Source organism: Pollicipes pollicipes, unplaced genomic scaffold (assembly GCF_011947565.3).
Source record: "Pollicipes pollicipes isolate AB1234 unplaced genomic scaffold, Ppol_2.1 Scaffold_7261;HRSCAF=8764_pilon_pilon_pilon, whole genome shotgun sequence".
NCBI lineage: Eukaryota > Metazoa > Arthropoda > Thecostraca > Pollicipedomorpha > Pollicipedidae > Pollicipes > Pollicipes pollicipes.
Window position 1 is genome coordinate 18,937,245 of NW_023597054.1, and position 21,845 is coordinate 18,959,089.

The window sequence follows — 21,845 nt, forward strand, 5'->3', positions numbered from 1 at the left end:
ATCAACCACGCGGTTGATACGTTGTCGCTTTTTATTATCTTAATAAAATACGGAGCGAACTGCTTGTTGAACAAAGCGTACAGAGACCAAAACTGCCGTGTGTTGCGCCGCGCCTATGCCAAACGCCACGCGCGACACCATTCAGGCATGCAACCACGACGCGAGCGACCTTTGGCTGAGCGAAGTCATCTGCAGGCCTGAGACACACTGAAGCCGGCGGTCGGATGGCGCGCCGACCACGGCACATCTCCGACACCCGCCGCATGTTGAAGTCCCTCCGTCCAGGGCACGTTGTGCGGTTCCGACCGCGGTACACCTGACACCCGCCGCATGCCGGAGTCCTGTCAGGGGCACGCCGTGCAGCTCCGACCGCGGCACACCGACGCCCGCCGCATGCCGGAGTCCTTCCCTCCAGCGCACACTGCAGCTCCGAACGTCGGCGCTACCGGCGTCGTGCGCGCGCGGTCGCGCCGCCACATCGCCACAGGCCACAGCTGAGGGGAGCGGCGCTTCGGGCTCCGCCGGGCTGGGCCGCGCGCCACGCTCAGCCGGCCGCCTGCAGGGCCCAGTGGCCGCCGCAGAGGCAGGCGCGCGCCCAGCGCTGATCCCAGGCGCGCGTCACCGGCGTCGTCTTCACCTGCGACAGCTGTTGCTGCGACCGCGATGACGTCACCGCCAGACATCTGCTCGCACGCGCCGAGTGTCAGCGGCCGGCCGCGGCACACGAGCAGCGCCGGCAGCGCATCTCGCCGTACGACACATACCAGGTGGCATGCCTTAGTGACTTACGCCAGTCTGTTACACCATGAGTGATCACCAGGGGCAGGTTTCATAACGCGACACTACGAGTTTTGCCATTTTCAGATAGCACGATGTGAACGCACCAACTGGATGCTTAAGGCTACGACGCTCATGCCATTGGTGAACAAGTAATCAGTAGAACTAACTTGTGGTCCATACCACACAAATACCACAAAATTACATTAAAAAATATGCTTGGTAAATTGGCTATGGCATTCTTCGACAAACTACACCGCGCTTTACCAAGCAGATCTGCTGCGCGCCGTGAGCCACTCCGCAGCGGCTCGCCCGGAGCAGCCTCCGGCCGCTGACCGGGGGCCAGCCAGCGGCTCCAGTCACACTGACCTCGTGCACTGTTTGAGGTTGCTGGGCCGCGCGCCCAGTCGCATGTGCCGCAGCGAGTCCACCGTGTACAGGTCCTGGTGGCGGCGGTGCGTCACGTGCCCCTCGGCCGCGTCCGCGTCGTAGTACTCGTACTGGCGGACAGGGAGAGCGTCGCACGCGGTCGGTATTTCTCCACCGGGCCCAACATCCTTGGGAACCTGGCGGGTCTGCTGGCGACTAGCGCGAGGGACAGCGGCGGAGGCCCAGTTGGCGAACCTGGCGGGTCTGCTGGCGACTAGCGCGAGGGACAGCGGCGGAGGCCCAGTTGGCGAACCTGGCGGGTCTGCTGGCGACTAGCGCGAGGGACAGCGGCGGAGGCCCAGTTGGTCGATGTTCCACACGAGGTCAGGATCATGGCAGGAGGACAGCACGCGCATGAGCAGAAAACCCGAGGGCGATAAGAGAAATGGTCAGCTGAGACCAGCTTGCACCACCCATTGGTTGCAATGAACGGCACCTGGCGGAGTTTGGTACTCACGTGTCGAGGTGAGGTGTTGGGGGCCGTGCAGGTCACCAGGACGCCGCGAGGTGGCAGGTCGAGCGTCAGGTGTTCGGCGAGGCCCGGTGACGGAAGCAGCGAGCACTCATCTGAAGCAAGAACCGAGCGGTGCCAAACACACACGAGATGCATGACCTTGCTCAGCGTGCCTGGGACCTTTATGTCCAGGTGTGCGGGTTATTCTGTCACCCTCAAGAATGCTTTTACGGAATTCTAGCATGCTGAGCATGAATTTAGCATGTATCACGCACAAATCAAATTTGTCCCATCCGATATAATTATGGAAGCTTAATAGAGTGACACCATCAATGCTGTCATTCTTACTATGGTGACATAGACTAGACATCGAATGACGCCCAAATATGAATTACGCATCAGACAAAGATGCTGACGTCAAAGTCCAGACAGGTCTGCAGTTACTATTTACTACGCTGCGAAGCGATTTTGTTTCTAGTGTTGACGCCTGAGAGCAACATGGCTGGTAGACAGTAATGTCTAATCATATTACATGCTACTATCAGATCTAGAGCCAATCCAGCGCGCAGTTGATTGCAATACGGTATATGTGAGGTTCGATTTCGTTTGCTGGCAGAAAAGGTCACCGAGAAACAGAACAGGTTCAAATCATGCACGATCAGTCAGAAACCATGATCAGCAAAACTAGGTAGACAACAGGTCGGGATCATGGACGCAACTAAATTTAACTATTGACATGGGCACACGAACGTTTCAAGGGTGTGCAAGGGGTCTTTCTACTTTTTTAGTTTGTCACGCACTACTACAGGGTAATGTTTTAGCCCCACGATCAGTACGGAGGGCCAGTGCCCGCGGTTCGCCATGCCAACGCCTACGATGACTTTTAATGTACGTGGCGGGCGACAAAACTGCATGACCTCAACTTCCTTCTGTCCTAGTGAACTGTCATTATTCTGATGGTTTCTTCACGGGTACCGCGGTTTGTGCTTGATGATATTAAATCATCGTCAAAACCATGTTTCATTTTAATTGACACGGCAGCGAGGCAATACAAAGACCCAACCAAGTTCCCGTGCATCTATCTTGTACCATTTACATGCAACACAAAAACACATGCACAATTTCTCGTTGGCAAGGCTGGCAGGCTAAGTAAAGTTGGGTCTATGATGTCGAAGTCCCCAACGGTCGCAAGCATTCGTCATTCGCCGTAAAGAACAAACCGAGGACATTTCATTACGCGTTAGGGAAACTTGAATTGCTCAGCACATCTAAGTTTGATGGCGTATTACGACATCCATCAAGCAAAGTTTGTGGTTTGTGGTGGTGTTTTGGCGTGGTGTTGGTTTTCCAGCTCCTATCGTGTTCTGCCAGCTTCCAACTTCGAGATTTTGTTGTAAATAGGGTGACACTTTAGTCAGCAATGACACGTTCAAACGTTATTACAGAGTTGCCACTTCGGTGCTCACACACGTAACACCTACGAGCCTAAATGCCGATCAGCCATTAATTAATTACTTCATTCATTGGTACTGATTACTGACCTACTTTAAACCAAACATTTACTGGATGTACGTCCCATCAACATCTCCGGGACATTTCGACCCACCTTGCGCTTCAAACGGCAAACGGCAAGGGCACGCCCCGAAAGGTCGAGTTTTGAAGACACTTATAACCAACGTTTCACCAACGAGACGTTGTTTAACCAGTACCTCCTGGTATATTGAAATTCAATTATTATAGGACAGCCACGAACTGTAAACCAAACCTGGAACAACCCTGGAAAAGCAATCTTTGCCCTCGGCCAATAACGCAGTCACGTTGAGCTGGCGTAGGAACAAACCTCCCATTTGACGCTGTCTGTCCCAAAACATTTGTTGAGCCACAGCGACGATAGGGACCATCCGCGCCATATGTTTTCCAGAGCTGTTGTCCCAAAACAAGACGCACCCTACGTATCAAATTCGTCACATCAATGTAATTTATTTTAAGTAAGTAATTAACAATGCTTGAATCAGTGAGCATTGACTATGTTGCGTATGATAGTATAGCCCAGCATAGCCCTTTATGTAAAAGATGTGGTAGACACTTAAAGTGGCTTTGCAACACAATGATATCTCTGCCGAACGATGTGTCGAACTGGTCCCACAACCGGGGTCAAAAAACGCAAAATGGATTACAAATGTGGGATTGCGACTGAAATAATAAATGTAAAATAATCGTGGTCGCGGCGTTTGGAATCCGAAAAGTCTCGTGAAACATCGCATTTAACATTACATTTTGACGACCCATCCCTACGAACAAACACCCGCGATTTTCCGAAACATTTCGAAGGCCGGCGGGGCCCGAAGGCCAGTAACTCCGGCGATGCGAAAGTCTTCGCACAAGTGATGCAGACCTCTCAAATGTGGAGGGACGCTACTGCGCGTGCGTCGCGTGCCCCGACATGCCTGTATCCATCCAACTTTGAGAGACCGGCACATCCCAGCGTGGGAGACCAGCGCCGGAGCCTGTGCACAGCCCGACTTCTGCTCACCCCAGCCTAAATATATCAAACCGCCTCGCAGTGTAAGCCTTTGTGAAACGGCTGCGGCCCCAACCACTTACAGGCAAGTGGTCATCACCATGGATCGCCGGCGAAGCGTTATCAACAGAGCAGCGCGGCGCAGCCGAGGTACTGCACTGCGACTAAACATTTTAACACCGACCGCCGCGACCGATGGTCTGGGGCGAGCGGCCTATTTTCGCGACCTTACGACTGTCATCAGCCACCTCAACTCCGCCGAGCGAGTCGGACGCTCAACGTTGATGGATATGAGCCCACGTTGGCAGCACCAGGTGGCTGATGACTGGTCTGAAACCGGCCCGTCTACAGATGCACTTGACATCAGCTAGAACGGCATCGAGCTCCCGGTTTTTCGGAATTATGAGTATGGAGTTCTTGTGCTGACAATAAGCGACCCTCAATATACGAGGTGCTGGTTACACGACGTTACCAAGCTGACATCGGCCTTGGCGTGAAAACTCCGAGTGTTATATTTACAACTTGTACATTGTAACCAAATGTTTAATTTAATTCCACTTGGTATGCTGAAGGTCCTGGCATCAACACTCGGCGCTTCTAAGCGCCTGTTCGTTTTGTTCCAAGGCAGGTATGCAGACGGCAGGCGTCCACTGTCGTTGGCCGCCGTCAAATTAATCACAGCTCCAATTTCTGGAAAAGCATGGCAAACACGTATCCGGGTGAACTTTTATTAGCCTCTACCAATTTAAATAGCGTGCTCCATTACAAGTACTTCGAAACACCAACGCAGTATTTCATCGCGAGCCTTCGGCACGATCCTTTCCGTTCGCAATGCATGCCGCAGTGAGACCAGTGTGCGCATGCTTCTCTGAAATACACCTGCGATGCTGCTGTGGTGACCATGACGTCCGGTACATACACGAGGAGTGCCATGTGACCCGGGCTTGTCCGTGACAACACTTAAAATAAGTCTCATGAAGTGGTCGTGTTTATAACGCAATGTCCCCTGCGTCGAGGATACATTCGTGGAAAAACTTCGGGTTATGTAAAAGGTGTAACACAATACATCTCTGGGGAAAATAATTTGATGTTAACACCAAATACACTACACACGGAAAGCACAATGCAAAATAAAAAGACCCCTGCGTCAACAAAACTGCGGGCACCGCAAACCAAAATGTGGAATACCCAAGCTCCATGTGCTAAATGCTGCGCTACCTACGTCCATCGTGCATCGTGAAGTGTGACGAGGGCATTATCTGACGACAAACAACACACTGCTCCAATTCAGAGATACGCATGTGAAGAACCCCCATCGCCGAGAATGCGGCGCGCCACACGATGCGTGTTTCAGCACTCCGGCAATTGTACCGCACCACGCCAGGGGCGCCGATCAATCTGGAGTGACACCAGCTCCCATTGCTCACACAGCAGCGCTGACACTCCGCTACACTCGTTTCCAGCTGTCCAGAAAGCACAGCCTTCTCGATCCTGCGCAAGTGGAAAGCCTGCCCCCTCTCATAACCGCCTGCTGAACCTGCTCTGGCGTTTTTGAGCCAGAGGCCGCGCTGGCAAATCGTGATACTCAGCAATTTGTGATATCAAAAGGTTGTAATGGGATAATTTTAAGCAAGGCATTTATCTCCGGGGTTTGGTAACCGGTGGTGAAAATCTCAACAAGGTATGCTGCAAATATTGCAGCGAGGAACGTGATGTTTTTAGGTGGTAAATATTGCAGCGAGGAACGTGATGTTTTTAGGCGGTAATTATTGCAGCGAGGAACGTGATGTGTTTCGATATCCCGCTGTCTTGCGATGGCAGATCCACATTCATTCGGGATCGGAATCGGCATTCACGACATGCCACAATAATATACGGGAAGTACGCATCACCAATACATTATAAGGGCTGTACGAGGGGGAATACCGACGCCATGTGAAAAAGAAAAGGGAGTTCAGTCGAACGAAGCAAACTCATTAGCAAGCCTTCGTTTCCCGTCGCAAGCATTTATTTCGTTTTTGTTATCCTCACCTTACCAAGGATGACCTTGTAAAGCGCGGTGGCTTAAATGATAGAGCGCGCTTCACACTGCTGAATCATTTCTCCTATCCCCAATTCCTTGTCCTATCATGATGATCCTACATCCCAGTCCTATTCCCCTTCTTTACTGGTATCCAATGTTGGCCCTAACTGGTCATAATCGCAGCGACCGGACCGGAGAAGTCACGATGTGTTGTGGATGTGCCAAATGTCACACAAATACAACACTGCCAAAAACAATCATGAACTTGAGACGACCTCCCCTCACCCCTCCGACAGCTCCGCTGGCGGTTCAACTGCCCCAAATGACAAGCTGCAGGGCCGCTGCGACGTGGCCGGGTGGCATCACCACCTGATTTTGCAGACGTATGGTTTTCGATCCCCTTCCTTCTTCGCAGCCCATTCGCCACTGCTGCCGTGTTTCATGTGGGTATACAGTCGAGAATCCTCATCCTTCGGCTCCCCGTTGGCGTAGTTCCGGTAAGTCGACGTCTCTCCGTCCACCCAGTGCCACTCGTCGTCGCAGGATAGGCGCACCAGGCCGATGACGATGTCTTGATCGATGTCGAGACCGCTCAGCAGAAAGTTAAGCTCCTCTGGGCTGGTGACCGAGGTCAGTCGTGCCCGCGGGTCGTGACCTTGGCACAGGCCATCCGCGACCTTGGGACTCACGTCATCGTCGAAGAACTGGTAGCAGCCGTGCTGCCACATGACCCATTCGTGCGGGCAGCTCGCGCGGCCCCACATCTGCAGCCCGGTCAGGGTCCGGCCGCCGCTGTCGTTGGCCGCCCGGTACAGGGCGCAGCCGGCGGCCAGCCGCCACACGGCCGCTGTGCACGCCTCCTGCTGCAGACAGAGCGCGCCGCACTGCACGCGGCTGAGCGCCGGCCGCACGGCGCCCAGCGGCTGCCGCCAGTGCAGCGAGCCCGACAGGAGGCGGCCAGACCTCACTTCCGGCAGGACCGGACGCGCTCCCAGCAGCAGCAGCAATATCGTCAGACGCAGTTGCCACGGTCGCATCGCCGCCGCACCACGGCTACCGCAGCGAAGGCGCGAAATCGACCAGCTGTGCCCGACGGTCGGGTAGGACAGCTGGCTGCGTCGATGGGCGCTTAAGGCAGCCGGGACGCAGCGGTGCACAGGATGGAGCAGCTGGATACACCGGATGGCAAGGCGGGATAACAGGCAAAACCAACGGGTGCCGCGATCTCAGATCGCCCAGCGACCGGCCGCACGGCCGACAAGCGCAGCGCGGCGAATGACACCGACTGAAGGCGTCCGTCTACAGCCACTGCGAGACGCCGCGCCGCTCGACGCTCCGCTACCGGTCTGCCGCAGTCCCTGACGTCTGTTCCCAACAAGCGGGCAGGGCGCTGTCGCTGCAGGCTCCGGAGTCGCGCCTCACCGCCTCACCTCGGAGAGACGCCCGTCCGGACTGCGGCCGCTGCCGGACGCTTCCGTGGACGGCCCACGGCCGCGACGGACGCCGCCCACTGTCCGGCGCGATAATTGGTGGTCCGACCGCGGCCGGCGTCGCAGGCGGTCATTACGGCCGGCAGCGCCACGCTTTGCTGCAGACCGTCGGCACCGGCAATTGCCATACACCGCCCACGACGCCATTCGATCTCTAATCAATGGCATTCGGGATACGAGGCAGTTCGTCTTCGTACGCAGCTAATGGATTAAAGGACCGATACTCTGACGTCCAGCCAGTTTACGGAGGATACCACCAACATCCTAGCATTACCTAATGTAGCTCATTAGACAAAATGCACGCCATGCCCAGCATGGATTTATACACCCACGTCCGACACGCCTTGGAACGCCAAAAATAATGCTTCGGCAGCACTATACTGATGACTGGACTCCGCAAATTACAGCACGACACCTTGACGCCAAGCACGGCTTATTGTGCGTTGGTGCAAGATGGCACGGACGCAAACCACGCCGAACACTTAAGTTCACGACGAATCGAGTAGACTGTACCGCACTTTCGTTCAGAACGACCGTTTTTCGGCAAGCGTTCAAGTCCAGTCTCACATCTCAGTCACTGTGAGTTCAGAGCTCTGACGCTCCGTTATCGACCTGAAATATAGGGTTTGACGACGTCGTAAAGCCCAAACACTCGTGATTGTTTGAGCCCACGCTGCGCTGTCGAGCACTGTCAATTTAGCTAATGCTAGCTCTGCAACGTCGTTCAAAGGGAGTATGCCACCTTCTGTACTTTTCACTTATTGTTAGATCAAACGCGTGTTGAAAGGGAAAAAAGATATACAAACATGACGCTATCACCCACGAGTTCAACAAAACACAGTACTATGGTTTCCATTTCTCCCCTATAGCGTTTAGCACAGTGGCTCTTTTCGAAGCACACTTGGGCTTTGGGAAACGGGGTACCACAAAGTCTATAGCTACGCACCGGTTCAAACTTCAACCAATGCGGTTCTCGGTAACTGGCCCTGGGCGTCCGCTGTGCCAATCACAAGCGTTCATTTGAAAGGTGGGAAAATCTTCAACCAGTACGTCCTGACATACCGAAAATCGATAACTCAGCATAAGAATCCTGTAAAAGGAGCTGCAGGCCTCACTTCTTTATACTAGCACGCGCTCGGGTGGGGGCAAATTGACCCCCCCCCCCCAAGGCTTTTCCAGAATGGTTTCCGAACAGCGCGGCGCAGTAGCGTCAAACTTTGCATAGCAGTAGACAATTGAATAGCGGATCTTTTAGTGAAAAAATGTAGATGTAATGTGCAAGGTCGCTGACCTATGGCAGGTCAAAGTCAGGCCATGGTTTTAGCGAAGTCAATTTCTAGGGAATCGTTCAATCTGATGCAACAACGGAGTGTCAGACGAAGCCATGCATCTCGGAGATGTTTTCCTAGGCAACACAGGTATTAAATGAGCAAATTACATTGACCTTAGCTCACCCAGAGAGGTCAGACCAAGGTCAATATCAGCCTGTTCTATAACTATAGGGCTTATTGCATAGGATAGTTTCTGGTGCTCATTTCCAATTTACTGATAGCAGGACCCGTATTCTAATCTTACATGGACTTCCTAGAGGTCAGAATACGTCACCGACCCAAAATGACCCATGTCAGCATATTGTTCTCAGAAACATACTGCCTAGCATGATCTTCGTCGCTTATCCAAATGCGAAACTCAGAGCAGTCTTGCATGATTTTTGTCATCATGACCTTCAAAAGGTTAAACGGGATCACTGACTTTAGCTGAGCATGTCACCTCGTGCTTAGAAACAGTTATCTAGGTTCTGGGGGCACTTTGGAGACCAACCTGGCCATTGACATTTTTTACCTTATTTGAACCGAAGGTCATGACCTGGGAACCTCAAGCTTTGACCTAAGTGAGTTCACGTGCAGGTCAATACACCCGGTAAATTTGGTGTATCTAGCTCTCTCAGTTCCCGAGATCTCAGGGGGTCAAATTGACCACCACCCGAGCGAAGGGTATTTAGCCGGCCACCCGGGCGCCGGGTGTTAAGTCACATCAAACCGTCTGTGCGGTAATCTTAATAAATCTTGAGAGGATCGACCAAGACTGGAAAAATTCGGACTGCCACGTAATATTGCATGCTAACTTATTCGTTACTTAAGTCTGAGTCGTAATCCGCTGAAATATTTCAGATGGCTTATATCTGCACCACGTATAATGGCGATCTGATCTGGCGTGACGCCATCTTTGACCTGCGTCTGCTTAAGGGGCTGAAGGCAACCCCTCCGAGGTTTGAGAGTAACTTTTGGACTATCCGAACTTCTCCCGATCTTCCGAACTAAGTACATTCGCCAAATATTTTGCGGCATCGGACAGGTGGTCAATGTGCCATATGCTGGAGGATTTGTAAATCATGTTTTGGTCCGGTCTAGCTGAGTTACGACGTCAATGGCGACAGTAGCCACGATTGTAGCCTCTTAACACGGTACCACTCCCCTTCCTTGTTTTGCTTGTTTGCTTGCTTAATGTCATTAATCGACTGGTTCGACCGTGTTCCAGTCAGCGTCCGTGACAGTGCGCCAAGTCCAACTGGTTCACCACCAGAGGTCACGGGTCAACTCGAACGTAAAGAGAGTCGAATCAAAAGACGTCACGCCGACTTGTCATAACTGATCATCGTTTGAGTTTCTCTGATCCAACGGCTGGCCCCCGAGACGTCACGGAGATGTTGCTTTACCCCTCCCCCTCCCGCCATCCAATCACCCATCCCAAGCTTTCATGCTCGTTTACCTCCACTGCTAGATACCGTGGCATGCACACCCGGTACTAGCAGGTAGGGTGAGATAATTTTGCAATGTCCCTGAGTCGCACATCGCCAAATTTACGCAACAGTACACCTCCGGCATCTCTGGCTTACAGAGCCAGCGTTTCAATTTACAGCTGATCAAGCCTTTAGACCGTGAGCAGCCGGGGGTTGACATCCTGAGGATGAAAACGACTAAAGCGAATGAACTCTGTCATGCATAAATGACGGGTGAAGGCTATGAACGCAAGTTTTTTGGAGTATATGATATCGATATATATATATATATATATATCGATACATGATGACATATAGCGATATATGTAGCTGTAATATATACATATATAAGGTCACTTAAAGACATGTATATATATATATATATATATATATATATATATATATATATAAAGACGATATATAGCGATATATGATATACATCGAGTTACATCGAACCAGATTCGCGGAAGCACGTAACTAATAAGCGGTTCCGCGCCTCCAGTGCCCGTCCCCCCCCCCTTCCTTCCACGGTAGCTCAGCCTGCCCGCGTACTCACTGAGCAGGGCCTCGTCGGGCTCGGCCGCGTGCACGGCCAGCAGCTTGGTGAGCAGCTTGAAGAGCACGGCGATCACGTCGGCTTGCTCGCCGTGCCGCTGGAAGACAGGCAGGCAGGCGGCGCGCACCGAGCCCCAGCGCCGGATCACCACCAGCAGCTCGCGTAGCAGCAGCAAGCTCTGGCGCTCGCGCAGCGCGCCCACCTGGCGCGGCAGCGGAGGCGGCGTCAGACCACGCCTACCCGGCACGGCCGGCGGTGGGGGCGGTTCAGCTGGTCACGGCCTGACCCGGCGCCCCTGAGCCGGCTCGTCGCACACTGGGTGCAGCTCTGGAGACACGGTTACGATGCGGATGTCGTTACACACCGAAATCGAGTTACGCAGCACCGATATCGAAATGTCTCTCGCACCAACTTCACTCCCACTCGGCTTCAAGCTACACGCCGCCGCGTAGGCTACTGCACAGCATGCAGCAGCCCGCGCCGGCGACCTACCTGCTTTTGCCGCCCGTCCGTCAGCGAGCCGAGCAGCTGGAGGCAGATGTCGGCCACCCACTGCACCAGGTGCTGCAGCTGCGCCAGCGAGCCCAGGTCCACCGAGCCCGGATCGCGCTCCTTCAGGTGCGCCAGCACCTTGTCGATCTCCAGCACGCTCTCCACCGGCTTGCTGGTCATGAGCGCGTTGAGCGTCTCGCTGGGGTCGGCATCGGCGGCGGGCGAGGGCTCGCCCGGCCGCAGCAGCGCTCGGAACGACGAGGCCACGCAGCGCAGCATCAGCAGCGCGTTGTTGTCAGCCAGGCGCCGGCAGCCGGCCGGGAACAGCCTGCCGAAAGCCGGACACACCGCTGAGACGTGCTGTGACTTGTGGCACAGGCACGCAACTGACCGATATTCACATGGTACTTCGGCGGTCGGGCCATCAGTGGTCGAGCCATTGGCGGTCGGGCCATCGGTGACCGGGCCATTGGTGGTCGGGCCATCGGCGGTCGGGCCATTGGCGGCCAGGCCATTGGCAGTACGGCCGTCGGTGGTCGGGCCATCGGTGGTCGGGTCATACCGTGTCATTACGATAAATTTGAAAACCACGTCCGCAAGACATGAAGGCAGTTGTGTTATGTCGTGTTATTATGACGGATTCCAAAACTACAATTGCAAGACACGGTGGCATTCGTTTTGTTGCATGATTACGACGTATAACACTTCCTCAGCTCGACATTGAGTGACTGGCATTGTGGACGGAATACAAACATCACGATCCATCTCAATCTTACAGCCGAGCAATGATCAAGGGCTCGGCTACCCTATAATCACTATCATAAACTGCATGACCTTGCATGCTGGATGACATAGTCCGCGTAGCTTTCAAACGCTATGGCGTCGACCCCTGACCGGACAAGCCTATCCCGCACCGGCACAAGAGGTAGCGGTCCGGACGATTTCGCAACATGACCGCATGCGTGGGGAGGGGAGGGAGGCGCACGGTCCATCACGCACATAGCCAGCGTATATGGCTGATACGGAGCGTGCGGACGCACCTGCCAGCCGCGGTCCGACAAGCACACGCCGAGATGGAAACGATGAGACGCGTCCAGGGAACTGCACAGGGACGCGATAATGCGTCTGCAGTCTCTGCAGTCTGGGAGAACGCGCCTGCAATGCTCCGCAGCAGAAGGCCGCCGCCGGTTGGCTCACCTGTACAGAGACGTCTTGATGGCCATGTGCCGGACGTAATAAAACTGCTGCACGGGCCCCGGCTGGCGGTGGAATGTGTCGGCGAGCGTCTCGCAGACGGCCTCGAGGGAGCCCAGGTGGGCGCGCAGGCCGAGCAGCAGGTCCCACACGTCCCGGCCCGTCACCATGTAGTACTCCAGCTGCAGCACCAGCGAGGAGGGCACCGACAGCCCGCCTGCCACGGCACCAGAGACGGGTTACATGATAACGGTCTGAGAGATCCACAACGGAACGGTCTGGAGCGCCATCAACATCGACGTCAACATGCACCATCAGCACTCAAGTTGCACTTAAAATGCCGCTTGACAATTCAGTGCGCAAAGATACAAACCTCTCTCGGAAATCGCGATAGCACAGCAGTATAGGGCCGCATTTAATGCCAAAACCTCATGGAACTATGAGCGGTGGCAATAACCACGTCGGGATGTCACCCGCCAGTGGTGGTCCGGGCGCCCGCCCTCCCCACACCGCGCCGGACTAACCGGGGTCGGCGGCGCCGGCGGCGCGGTACAGGAACAGCTGGCCGTGGTCGTCGACGGCGGCCGCCAGGTGTCCGGCGGCGCTGAGGGCCACGTCCGTCAGCCTGACGGCGGCGTCGGCCGCCGCCGCGCGCGCCAGCTTGGGCGGCGGCTCGCCGGCCCAGCGCGGCGCCGACTCGGCCGTGGCGGAGCCCATCTGGCGGCGGCGGCAGCGCCCACCGGTCAGGTCACGTGCGCACGCTGCCGGCGCCAGTGCTCCGTGCGCGCCCTTCAGAACGAGCAGTGTTGGGCATGCGGTGTTGGGAGTCAGCTTTGATTGTGTACGAGTACCAAGCCCGTCGAGAGGTGTGAGAGAGCCGGCGATGATGGGATCATTTGTCCCAGCACTCGGCGACAGCAGTCAGTTTACGTCACGGAGTCGCGCCTCGGCTAGGCACAACAGTCCTGTCAGTCATGGATCCGCGGTCCCAGCCGTGTACAGCACCCCACCTGCGTCACGGAGTCACCGTCGCGCTCTCAATGTACAGTACCCCACCTGCGTCATGGAGTCGCCGTCGCACTTTCACTGTACGGCACCCCACCTGCGTCATGGAGTCGCCGTCGCACTTTCACTGTACAGCACCCCACCTGCGTCATGGAGTCACCGTCGCACTCTCACTGTACAGCACCCCACCTGCGTCACGGAGTCACCGTCGCACTCTCACTGTACAGCACCCCACCTGCGCCACGGAGTCACCGTCGCGCTCTCACTGTACAGCTCCCCATCTGCGTCATGGAGTCACCGTCGCACTCCCACTGTACAACACCCCGCCTGCGTCACGGAGTCACCGTCGCACTCTCAATGTACAACACCCCGCCTGCGTCACGGAGTCACCGTCGCACTCTCACTGTACAGCACCCCACCTGCGTCATGGAGTCGCGGTGGAGGCTGCTGATGCCGCCGTCGGCCGTCACCACGACGATGGGCGGCGCCGGCAGGCCGCCGTCCTGCAGGCAGACGCGAGCCGTAGCCACGGCTGCCAGCGGCCGCGGCGTCATGTGCGAGCCAGACTTGATCCACGTCTGCCGGAGACGGGCACAGCGTGAGCGCGCGCTGAGGTTTGGCTGCTGTCGGGTGGACTGAAACGAGACGCTCGCGACACCTTCAGCTCATGTCATTGTCACTATTCCCCTGTCTCATCATTATCAAGCTGAGCAGCACCAGTCGGCACGATGTCGATCGCACAAGGGCAGGATTACATGAATTGCTATCGAAAGCAAATGTTTCAGATCGTGCCCCCATGAATCGACTATGCGTGAATGGCGCATGCTTGTTACATCAGCTGGCACTCGCTGTCGTAAGTCCGCCGCACCATGCGTGATAAACCTCGTCATCCAAGCCCACCTCTGAAAGTGTTACACTTGGCGCAAAATAACTGTTAAACGTACACCTTCTCGCAAGCTGTACAAGAATAGAAAGCATGACAAACAATTGTTTCAAAGGATACATTGAGTGTTTCAAGAGATGAACAAATTTCCACCTGACCATCACCTGATTCATCCCACAATGATAAAATTTTCATCTGACAATTATTTCACTGATTCACGACAGCCCAAACCACCCTGGCATTCTCCGCCCTCCGCCTGATCCCCACACTACGTCTCCCGTCCCGCGTGCCCTCCCCCCCCCCCCCCGCTCCCCGGTCTGACCTGCACGCGCGGCTCGACGCTGGCCCCACGCTGGAACACCTGGCCAAAGTTGACGGGCATTTCACCCAGCTGCCACAGCTCCAGCACGCCACCGGCGTCGCCCGAGGCGCCCACCAGCAGCTGGCCGCCGTCCTCCTTGTGCAGGTGGCGCAGGCATGTGACGGCCAGCACTGGCGGCACGAGGAAGCAGGTCAGCATGTCGTACGGACGGAGGAAGAGCATCGCCAAGGGGACGTGCCATCACAGACTTGCCGCCGCATGAGCGACAGACCAACGCTAGGTGCAGAACTGGCACGGGGACACTGGGAAGGATACATAAGCTCAGCAGTCAAACCCTCAAAATGAAAAACGAAGGATATTATTCCCTCAAGTCGATATTTTGGTGCATTTATTCATTAAACAGATTATAATGACATGTTTGTTAAGAATACCATATTATTACTCACAGCACTATTAGGTAAAAATAATATGATATATTGTAAAATATCATATACATTCAACAAAATAATTTATTTTTTTACACCGGTGTTTTGGCCGTAACTGGTGCCTTTCTGCGGGGCACCCACACGGCGTCGCTGTCTGCGAGGACCATCGTCCGTCCTTCAGCCGCTCCCAGCGGCGCGGGGGAGCACTCACTGGCTGAGTCGGACTGCGCGCCGCAGTCCATGTACACGCTGGGCAGCTGCTGCACGTCGACCATGAGCTCTGCGAGGCTCTGCTGCAGGCTGATCTGGTGGCAGGTGACGGGCGCGTCCGGCAGGCCCGACGAGCAGGCCACCACCACGCCGCCGTCTGCGGCAGGCCGGAGCCGGCCCATGACCGGGAGGCCGGAGCTGGCCGGTGACGGGGCGCCGACGGAAGGGGGGGGGGGGGCGGGGAGGGCCGGCTGGTGACCGGGCGCCGACGGCGGGGGGGGGGGGGGCGGACTGGCCGGGCGCACGGCTGCTCACACACACTCGAGACAGGATCAGCTTACAAGAGTGATAATGCGCGGGTCACGCGTAAGTCAGACAGCCAACTCATTATGCCAATTTTGGTGCAGAGCAGGACGTAAATGCACTCATCACTTAAAATAAGAATGAATATATGCACCAGTCCAGTAGCATTTTTAACCACACAGCTCGTAAACAACACATCTCTGACAAAAATAGGTGATATCAGATGAAATGTCACTTACTTTTTGAATAGGCCATACTGGCCAGGTGGATAAAATTGCGCCGCTGAGAAAGCTCGCACTTCTTGTATGACGCTTCAACGCCGTTTCCATTGAGCGAGCACACAGCCAACAGACCTGCGCATACAGTACACCCATCGTCATTTCATGTCGGCGGAAACAGCAGCCATATACCGCAGTGCCACAATTGTATCGTATGCAGAACATAAAACGTTTCAAGAACATAACGAAGGGCTGTTTGTAATTAGCCTGCAGAACAACAAAAACGTTGTTTGTGGACAGCTATCACTAAAATCAGTCCATCTTAACACTGTTTGTGGACAGTTATCACTAAAATCAGTCAGCTTTCCACTCATCCCCATGTCCTGCGTCGGCATTCAAACAGTGCCATCGCCACCTCTCGATACCCCTGTTGCCAGCGAACTCGACGAACCTGTTGACGTCAGACCAATGAACCCATCGGCGGGGCGCCCTCCGAAGCGACGCAGCGTTGGACTGAACAGCGTGTTCTGGAACTTGTCGTTGTACAGAAAGCTGTCCTTCTTTTCCGCCGAAATGGATATCTGAAATGTTGTGGCAAGCTAATTGAACGGCGCCTATTATTTAAATGAGCGAGAAAAAAGCATCGACCTTCATTCAAGCCCAGCAAATGCGGCAAGCTTTTACGATGGGTAGTACCACGTATGCTGACCTATCATGGCATCAACACCTGGCGACCAGTGTATTTCAGAAAAGGAAACCAATGCAACGGTCTTTCGCACGTACTGGCTTGCACTTGCACTGATCTAAAAAAAACTGATCACTCTGATCTAGGAGCAATAATCAACAGCACGACGCCGAAATTACCTTTTTGCCGTTGTGGAAGAAGATGGCCTGGATGATCTCTTCGTTCTCCACGCGGACTGAATGCAGGCAGCGCCAGCTGTTGATGACGTGCCCGCAGCTCTCGAGCAGCTGGAGCAGGCCGTCCGAGTGGCCCAGCAGCAGCCGCGTGCCGGCCGCGTCCCACTCCAGACAGCTGACCGGCGAGCCGCCGCTCCACACCCTGGCGGCGCGGCAGGTGACGGGTCACGGCGCACGCCCTTCCCCCCACACGGCAATAGCGGTCAGGCCACGGTAGCAGGGGTCAGGTCATGGCAGGGGTCAGGCCACAACATCAGAGATCAGGTCACAGTGGCAAGGGTCAGGTCACATGACAGGGGCCAGGTCACACAGCAAGGGTCAGACCACAGTGGCACGGGTCAGGCCATGGTGGCAGGGATAATGTGCAAATGGGTGTTGATGGGAAGGCAAGCACGTGAGATCTGTTACTTGACTATCGTAATGGAACAGCTCCTATGGCTCACAAAGCACAGTTCTCACCTGTGTATATCCCATGGGGTGTTCAGATCCGCCACGAACACGTGGTATCCTCGCGACGCTACGTCCAGTCCATCCTCCGGTCCTCCGCACGCACTAAAGGCTATCACGTTGCCAGATGAGATCTGACACAAGTTCTCAGCACCCAGCGCCCTAAAGGAAAACAAAATGAAACATCAAAGTCAGCCTTGTTAGGCCCTCTTAACACTTGATCTGAACTGTCTGGCAGAAAAGTCACCGAACAGGCCGTCAACCACAACAAGCAGTACAGGGTTTGGTGGGGGTGGCTGTCAAAGGAGGTGATCAAAGAACATAAAAAATGTAGCAAGGAGGCCTCTACCTTCTTATACTATAGCTATTTTGGCTATGCCCTATCAGAATCCCCTCAGTACATGGTCTAATACATAGACAAACCCTCAAATGCTCTTGACTTCTAGGAAGAACTCTGATTAAAAAATAGGTGAAAATGCCCTCTAAAAAGGGGACACCATTTGGAATATCTTAATACATAATATGGAATAACATGGAATAACAGTGAATTCACATCACAATAAACATACTTCATCCAAATATGTGCAAATTAAAGTCAATTTGAACTCAGTTTAATGGAAGAGAAAACCTTCAGTCATTACATACACAATGCTGCCAGAATCAGCTGATTTCAATACATGATGGCAATTTGGGCTTCATCTCAGCTTACTTAATCTGAATATTCTTTGGGACTTACTTAATCTGAATGTGGGTGAATCAAATAAAACCCCCAAAAAACTTACTTTAATGGAGAGCAACAGTTTGCAGTCATCGCATATACAATGCTACCTGACTCAAATAATTGCAATGCTTGATGATGATCATTTGGGCTTTGGGGGTGCACAGACTACCCTGGGCATATGGAGCCAACTGACCAAGAGATGTAGTGTACAGGCATGGGTAGGTAGTTGGCACTAGTCCAGTCTATGAATTCTGTGTGGCAGGCATGGATTGGATAGCTGTGTCATGTTATGGTCACTGGATGTTAACACAACCATCATAGCCACTGACAATCCATGGATAGTTGACCCATAACATTTACTACTCAACCTGTGGACATCTATATGGTACATCTTACCTTTCCACCTTTGATGCATTCTTATTTCTCCTTGAGCTTGCAGAGATTGTGCCCACAGAATATATCAGGTCCATTCCAGTTTTCTGTGAACAAGTCACCATAATGAAAACATAGTTGGATGTGGTGGATGGGCAGCTGGATGTGTGTTCCTTTGTACTTTGCTTATTTCCATACCAGACACATGACTATTTCACAATAATATGACATCCAGGTAATGTTCACAATGACCAGAAATATGCAAAGATGTCACAACCCTCAAATCAGATGTGACTACAGCCTGCCTGTCAATAAGACATCTGTGATAAGGAAATGATTGCCAAACTTCCAGTACATTACAAACAACATACTGTTCACAGGCAATGCTGACAGTATTTGTCATGTGCTTTCCCTGATATCATACTTTGAAGATTTTTAAGATGCAGGGATAATATCAACAGTAGGTGATAAAAGCATGAATTGACCATCCAGGAAAGTATGAGGGATCAACCTTGCCCTACCCACAGGTTATATACAAAGCTTAGCTTTGTTCTTTTCTGAATGAAGACCACTTTAATCCTTTACTTCCCAAATCATTGTCATCATCATACAACCTTACATATGGTACCTAGCAATGTAACCCTGGATGTGCAGTGTGCTATGTACTATCTCAGGCCATCTTGAAACTAGAAATACATGAGATATTTACAACAACAAAAAATGACTACACCAGGGTAACTTGGATAACAAACAAAAATAAGCAAGCACTGAATAAGTAGCATATTTTGCCTGATGCTGACCATTATATAAAAATATTGACACCAGCATGTAAATAATATGAATGGAGCTGGTTAAGCCCTGGTTACTTAAAGGAAATGTTTTCTGAGCGTAGCTGAAGCTTGACTTAGTGATGTTTCTCTTAAATGCTTAGATGCTTTATCCTAAATCCTAAGTAAATGTTTGAGATGGAAAGTATTCAAAAATTTGCAGCCATAAAATAGGAGAAAGCAACAGGTAGCCTGAATGATCTCATGAGGTTGACTGCCATGCTCTCTTGGTGGGAAAACTGATAAATGCATGTTATGCCAAGCAAGCCTGACTTAGCAGTGATATCTCTGCAACAATTTCAGACCATATATTGTAAATTCAGGCACACAAGCACTTGATGCATGCTTCACACTGATTTTAACATATGAGTCAACATTTCAGGAACTTTGATGCTGCAACTTGCAAATATACCATAAAAGAACACTTTAAAAACATTTGTTTACAGCAATTTTACATGTCAATTTTGTGGGACCTGCCTTGACCTGGATAAAGCACATGCAATCACCAGATGTATTCAGTGCAACAATGCTGAACAAACATCTTGTGCATTGGAAACACAAATATTAGGAAAGTGGAGCATCAACCTTATCCACCTTCAAACAAGTGAAGGTCTATTAACAGACATGAGGCATGATCACATGGGCCATGTCATTAGGGCCACATTCCTCTTGCCTCAGGAATCAGACCAGTCATGTTTTAAGATTGTTATATTAATACTTAACGGGCGGCAACTGTTACTAAAAGACAGTGTGCAGGGACACAGCCTAACAAAACAGGATTAAGATACTACCGTCAGTAATGCACTTAGCGGATAACATATCTACGTACTGCGGTTGCTATCGCCTTGTCATTAGTGGCCACAGATATATCTAAGCATGTATGTAGAAGAAACGTGGAAGATACATCAGATCTAACCGATGAGTACTTCTACATGGAACAACACAAAAAACCTACGCGCTATTTACATGTCAATGACGCATATGTGCGTCAGAATGACAACGGTATACTAGAGCGTCAGCTTATCAAATTGAATGACGTCAATGCAGCGTCCGGAATGGGCAGCATGGCCTTGGAAAAGCGACGTGGCTAGAAACCAGGTCCTATTTTTGCAATAGCACAACATCAACAACAGGAGTCCCATGAAAAATATATGCGTTACATAGGAAGTTAAGCCATCTATTTCCCGCGAAAGTCTCACTCACGTTTATGCAGGGCCAGGGACTAGTGAGAATAACAAATAACGCTGCATTTCTCTGGCAAACCGACTTTTTAATAGCTTGTTTCCAGCCTGTCCTATATTATTGGATGTTTCTGCCATTCACATGTGAAAGACTTAATGTATAACAGACATGCTAAGGTTATTTTTTGTATTTTGAGACTCTTGACAAGGCAGTGCCTACACACCCTCCAAATTGGAGGGTGGTTCTCCAAAATGTATACGCACAGGGCGTATACAGTGATAGCCTTCTCCCCCCCCCCCCAAAGAAATCTCCAGTTGAACAATTTACTCATTGAAATCATAAAAAGCTTGAGTTGTGAGTCAAAGAAAACAAATAATATTAATTGGCTATCAACATGAGACGGTCATCAAATTATCTACGCCTAATCGAAGCCAATTTTCCGTAAGCCTGAATTGTAGAAATTTGATCTCGAGGGCGCAGTGGCTGGGCGATTACCGAATTTGGCTGTCACGCAGTGAACCCGGATTCTAATCCCGATGACGCTGGGGTCCCTGAACGGCAATATGATTAATTTAACGGGCGCTTTCACCCCGTGACTTTTAAATGGTGACATAAGTAATGGTCATATCACACCTGTCTAAAGCGAAAAAACTTACTCCCTTAGTATTGGACAGTGGCGCAGTTTTCTGTGTTCTTAAGAAAATCCCTCCCTCCCTTATTTAGGCTACTCAAAAGAGAAAGATGACCGAAATCGGGAAACTTGCTTGTTATTGTACGGTTTTGGAGGATATTTTTGGAACTTCCCACTTTTTTGCCCCTCCCCGGACTCAGTTTGCACTTGATACCTGATTGTCATCGGGCTAAGCCTTAAGTCTCATTCAGGCGACCACGAAGAAACCTCAAATGGGAGCGCCGTAAATCCAGTATGGGACCCGAAGGGCTGGCTAAAGGTCATTACCGGGGGTGCGGGTCGGACCCTCAGATATCAGCCAGAGGCCCTTTTGCACCGATTGAGTCCCGGCCTGGGCCTGGGAGCCCATTTCCCAGGTAGGGACAAGGTCAGGACCTACGATTTACACGGGTCGGTGCACCCCGAACCCATGCGGGGCCCCTGGTCCGCCAGGGGCACACAGCACCTAACTGGAGGTCCGGTGTTGACAAGAGACCCCGAGTTGGTCAGGGAGTGTCCGAGTGTGCCCGAAAAGGGACTGATGTGCCGTCCAAGACTGACGATCAACGGCCTGATGGGAGGACCGCATGACCTACAGGGTCGAGAGACTGTAGGTCATCCTGG

At 52.5% G+C, this 21,845-nt stretch overlaps 1 protein-coding gene across 1 annotated transcript; it reads right to left on the reverse strand.

Annotated features, from left to right (window-relative positions):
- Window positions 1–17: 17 nt before the first annotated feature.
- On the reverse strand, window positions 18–20,314 carry MED16 (mediator complex subunit 16). The gene is made up of 16 exons (XM_037234977.1): window positions 20,199–20,314; window positions 18,567–18,649; window positions 17,462–17,611; window positions 16,946–17,144; window positions 16,533–16,662; window positions 16,103–16,216; window positions 15,562–15,717; window positions 14,926–15,095; window positions 14,135–14,298; window positions 13,240–13,340; window positions 12,719–12,932; window positions 11,522–11,849; window positions 11,030–11,231; window positions 1,664–1,773; window positions 1,147–1,277; window positions 18–683 (listed from the first exon to the last, which is right to left on the reverse strand). The coding sequence occupies exons 2-16, from the start codon at window positions 18,638–18,640 to the stop codon at window positions 545–547; spliced, it is 2,382 nt and encodes a 793-aa protein (XP_037090872.1). The 5' UTR covers window positions 18,641–18,649; window positions 20,199–20,314; the 3' UTR covers window positions 18–544.
- Window positions 20,315–21,845: the final 1,531 nt, after the last annotated feature.

Bases quoted from the DNA above. Each gene is read 5' to 3' on its own strand.
- MED16 (XM_037234977.1), bottom strand. From the start codon at position 18,640: ATGGACCTGATATATTCTGTGGGCACAATCTCTGCAAGCTCAAGGAGA. The intron at 15,718-16,102 runs GTAAGTGACATT...GGCCTGCCGCAG, and splicing joins CAGTATGGCCTATTCAAAAA to ACGGCGGCGTGGTGGTGGCC. The intron at 13,341-14,134 runs GTGCTGTACAGT...CGCCGCCGTCAG, and splicing joins GACTCCATGACGCAGGTGGG to GCTGACGGACGTGGCCCTCA.